The sequence below is a fragment of the Empidonax traillii genome, unplaced genomic scaffold (assembly GCF_003031625.1).
Source record: "Empidonax traillii isolate 1590-97213 ecotype Southwest subspecies unplaced genomic scaffold, ASM303162v1 scaffold701:size746704, whole genome shotgun sequence".
NCBI classification, from domain to species: Eukaryota; Metazoa; Chordata; class Aves; order Passeriformes; family Tyrannidae; genus Empidonax; species Empidonax traillii.
This window is the reverse complement of record NW_020955894.1, coordinates 15,145-19,587: the sequence shown is the minus strand read 5'-3', so window position 1 is coordinate 19,587 and position 4,443 is coordinate 15,145. Positions and strand designations below refer to the sequence as shown.

At 41.6% G+C, this 4,443-nt stretch overlaps 1 protein-coding gene across 1 annotated transcript in view; it reads right to left on the bottom strand.

Annotated features, from left to right (window-relative positions):
- Positions 1-4,443, bottom strand: part of KCNH5 (potassium voltage-gated channel subfamily H member 5) — a gene marked incomplete at its 5' end in the record, with an annotated part of 146,196 nt that overhangs the window by 136,883 nt on the left and 4,870 nt on the right. Inside the window, one exon of the mRNA XM_027900044.1 lies at positions 1,394-1,500. Within this exon, the coding sequence (XP_027755845.1) occupies positions 1,394-1,500 (107 nt within the window). The remainder of the gene's footprint in view (positions 1-1,393; positions 1,501-4,443) is intronic.

Sequence of the window (4,443 nt, the reverse complement as noted above, 5' to 3'; positions counted from 1 at the left end):
TCTTGCTTCTCTTTTTAATTGAGGTGTTGGCTAAAATGCCTTGCAGCAGGCAGAACTGGAGAACTCTAATGACATTTCCTGCTGCTTAAGTACACATAGAGGAAGACTTACTCTAAAAAGGGAAAAGCCTAAGAGGAGGTATCCAGGATGCTCTGCTCAATGTCATGAAAGGTTTATGCGAGTTTGCAGTGAAATGGGGCAGTCAGGCACAGTTAGCTTTTTCCTGAGGCACACCATTCCCTACCCTCACACACAGCATGCAAGAAAAAGCTCCAGCATGAGCTTGGCAAGGTGCTCCCTGCCAGCACCAAAGCCCACCCAGTGGGGAGCACAGCCTCAGGTACTGGGCTCCAGACAGGTGAACCAGGGAGGAAGCTCCTCAGCCCCAAAGTAACTGCACCCTGTACAGGGCAATGAAAGCCAAACTGAAAAAAAAACATCTCCATCGGGATTGTTCTTGGATTGCTCCTGACACAGCCACCAACCCAATCAACTAGACTCTTTCTGCTCAGGGTAGAGGAACCTGCTTTTCTGGGGCATGTTTCATCTGAGAGTTCTGGCTTTCTATCTTGGGAAGGTGGCCTGTGCTAGTGGAGGAGGCTGTTGGTTTTCACTGACAACAGCAGGAATTGCAACCATCAGCTCGGGAAAGATGTCCACGCTGCACAAGTCCAGTGTGAGACCACACAACAGCGTGGGTTTTGCTCAGTATGTGCTATGAAGTTGATAAGCCAGAAGCAGTACAGCCCACACGTGTGGCAGGACAGAAAATGTGACTGGAGTGGCTCATGGATAAGACAAAATGAAGAAAGTCCTCTCTGGTTCTGGCGACTTCCTGCAAACCCAATGCCACCAAGAGGAAGGGACCTAGCTTCTGCATCTGATTAAGTTACAAAATTCCCTGGTTTTCTAACTAATCCCTGGGCTATGTGCCAAATTTAGTACTCTCACCAGAGCTCCTGTGTGTTGGTTTACACACCACAGAGGCATCCTGACACTGCTGGGAGCATCCACTCGCAGCAAACAGGGTCTGGGTTCTCACTTGTGGAGACATGGAGGAGTTTTCTGAGGGATGTGGGGGAATCTCATTCAGGATTTCTTTTCACGCAACCCAGTGAGTTTCCCTTCAGGGAAACAATCTTCAAAACTAAATATATTTTGGAAAGAAGGAGTCAGGCTTGAGACAGCACTGAACAACTACTATTCCTGGCAATCTGAATGCTTTTCCTGAAAAGAGAGCTCTCCTCTTGAGCTGTGGCAACCAAAATACCTTTTTCTTCTCTACATCTTGCCCCAAACTTACCCATATGTCAAAATAAAAATTTATTCCAGTCTATTATATACTTTAAATATGCATTGTCACTCCCAGCACCATACACAAATATATACATACTGTTTTTCTTGTAGAGGAGAATTTCGAAGCAGTTTGACTCATAGTTGTCGAAAGTCTGTCTGACTTTTTCAATGGTCTTCTTGTCTGTTAGTTCACCATACATAAAACTGAAAAAGAAATAAGGTTTCTCTTTTTTTTTTTTTCTAGACAAGCAACAACTTTGTTACAGTCACCTTAAACAGCCTAAGCATTGGAGAAGCTGTGAACTGTCATTTACCGAGGTTTAATTATGATTTACATTTCATTTAAATATTTAGAGTGTCACAAGGACACCCACAATAATGAGTAACCACGACCACCTTCTTACTGTAAATGACTGCAAATAAATCCACTGTAATGCTTCATTAAGTGCTTTTTCTGAGTGTATCTTCAAGGATATATGGTTATATATCCTTATAAAAAAATAGTTGACAGCTTATGAAACCATTATCTCCACAGCTGCAGGCCACAGCAGGATTGCTGTCAAAACAGGGAAAATGGAACAAAACCTCTAAAACCTCCCAAATTTTGTTCAATCCTCTTGAAAAACCTTCTGGAGGAAGAATGTAAGCTATTACAGGTAAAGGCTGTTGGCTGAACTGATGGCTACAAATCTAATCTTCTCAAGATGCATCTGGGACAATAAGATAATCAGAATTCTTTTACTAATCACCAGTTACAAATAGAGGTAAGATTTAAACAGTGAGGAGCAATGACTGTAATGTTCGAAAATTCAGCCCAGGTAGCAAGTGTATGAGTTGTCTCATACAACTATATACATGTAGCTATGCCTGCACTACTACCAAACAACCAAATTTATCCTCATTTCCCTTATTGCATACTGCATTTCTTCAACAGTTCAGTGGAAAATATTAAAAAGCTGTCAGAGACTCATCCCTCTCCAGGCTGGTAATATAAAAATGTAATTTTAACTCTGCTATTTCTTGCCACTTGACCATCTCATCTTCGTATTCTTTTTCAGGTCAGACTTCCAGCTGGTGTAAGCAAACCCAACCCCCTGACCCAACTTTTGAAAGCCTTTGTAAGGAAACAGCCAGGCTTTTATTGTCATTCTTTCTTGGATTAAAAATAAGCAAAGGTGGCTCTGTGCAAATTTCCAATTACAGAACTGAAGTAAAATGGAACATGGGATAAAAGCTTTCAGACACTTGGATGAATATACTTTTAATTGATCAGACTTTTTTTATTTTTCCCCATTCCCTTTGTTCACAAACAGTTTGAGCTTCGGCTGAAGCCTACAAGAGACAATCCTGAGAATATGAAAGAGAAAAGCTATCAGTGCCTCTGTGGTTTCAGTGCAGCTTCTCCTATTGATCAACAGACCTCCAAGGGTTCAATAAACATTTATTTTATGTCCACTGCCCTGAAAGAAACAATAAAACAGAATAGTGGTTACTGGCTCAGCAAGCATTAAAGTACTCAATGAAGGCCAGACCACGAGTCTTTTCTTTGCACTGCCAACCAAGGGAGACAGTGAGGCAGCTCCCAGGACAAGCTGCTGCCTGACATGGGGGATGGAGGCAGACACAGGGCATGGGAGTGACTACAACATCTGGATTTTACTACAGGTGCCTTTTCACTGGTAACACAGGGACAGCTATTGATTAGACTGGTTATTAGGAAAGATTTCCTCACTGAAAGGGTGGTCAGGCATTGGAGCAGGCTGCCCAGGGATGTGGTGGGATAACCACCCCTGGAAGTGTTCAGAAGACAGGTAGATGTGGCACTTGGGAGCATGATTTAGTGGTGAAGATGACAGTGTTGGGCTAACAGTTGAGTTGATGACCTTAGATGTTTTTTTCCCACATAAATGGCTCTATGATTCTATAAATTGTGTGGCACAACTGTTACCTTTGGGACAGCACTGCAGTGGAGATGCCACTACAGTGCCTGACTTCAGGAAATGGTTTTACCCAGTCACAAGACTTCATTAATGTACTGATTATCATTAACATGCACAGTTGTCTCAAGGAGACGTAAAACACAGCTTACTGCTCATTTTCAAACAACCTGCCTTTATTTCCCAATTTCAGTCGATAATCTTTTATACATCTATACATGAGATGCCAACAAAAAGAGTTTGATATTTCTTTTTTAATCTATGCCTTTTTTTAATGCACTGGTGCATCTTTTTTTGTGTTCTTGAGGCTTAAAAACAATGTTTCTCATAGTCCCGGAGGAAAAAATAGCAAGAATTTGTTGAAGTGCTTGATTTTACATGACTTATAATACAGAAAGTCATCATTAATTAGTGTTAAAATGACAAATCCTACTTGATGTTGAGAGGTGGACGATACCAGTTACTGCTGCTGAACATGATCAATCAACTTTATGTTTTACATTAAAGGCAGCTTATGGTTGCAGTAAACCTGTAATACCCAAATCATATATTATACTCACATATAAAGAGACATTTTAAAGGCTTGCGGAACAATAAAAACATTTTTCAGAAGGCAATTTTTAACAGCACCAAAGGAATCTCAGAGCCTTTCACTGTTCGAGTTATATAAGACCTCTGCTTATCACAGGTTTAATTTAATTTAGTCTGTCCTATTTTGTACACATGGAGGGACTCCTACTTCTCCAGTCAATCACTCTGTCTTTTTCTGCCTCATGTTTTTTTCTGTTATTTAGTGCTTGTCGAGTGCCTTGAGTGCAAACTGTACAAGACATAAATATCAAACCCACTCTGCTACTGGGAATCTTACTACGCAGAAAACAGGCTTATCAAAGAGAAGCAAGACTTACTGAAATACTCAGAGAAAGGCACAGTCTTAGATATTTTCCACATCTTTAAAACAGAACAGTTGTCATTTAAGATGCTTGGGCTCCCACCTCCCTCTGAAAGCATCCCTTGAGCGGAAAAGCCTCATCTGAAGCTTCACATTGTGCTCCTCTGTCCTTTGTCAGGACCCAGAGCATGGGCATCAGAGCAGGCCCAGGTTTGCAGCGTGTCCCAGGGCAGCAACAGCTGTTTGGGAGGAATTATCCAGGACAGGTGAAGCACAGAAGGCATCCCTACCCAATTTACAGTGTTCAAGTCATCATTT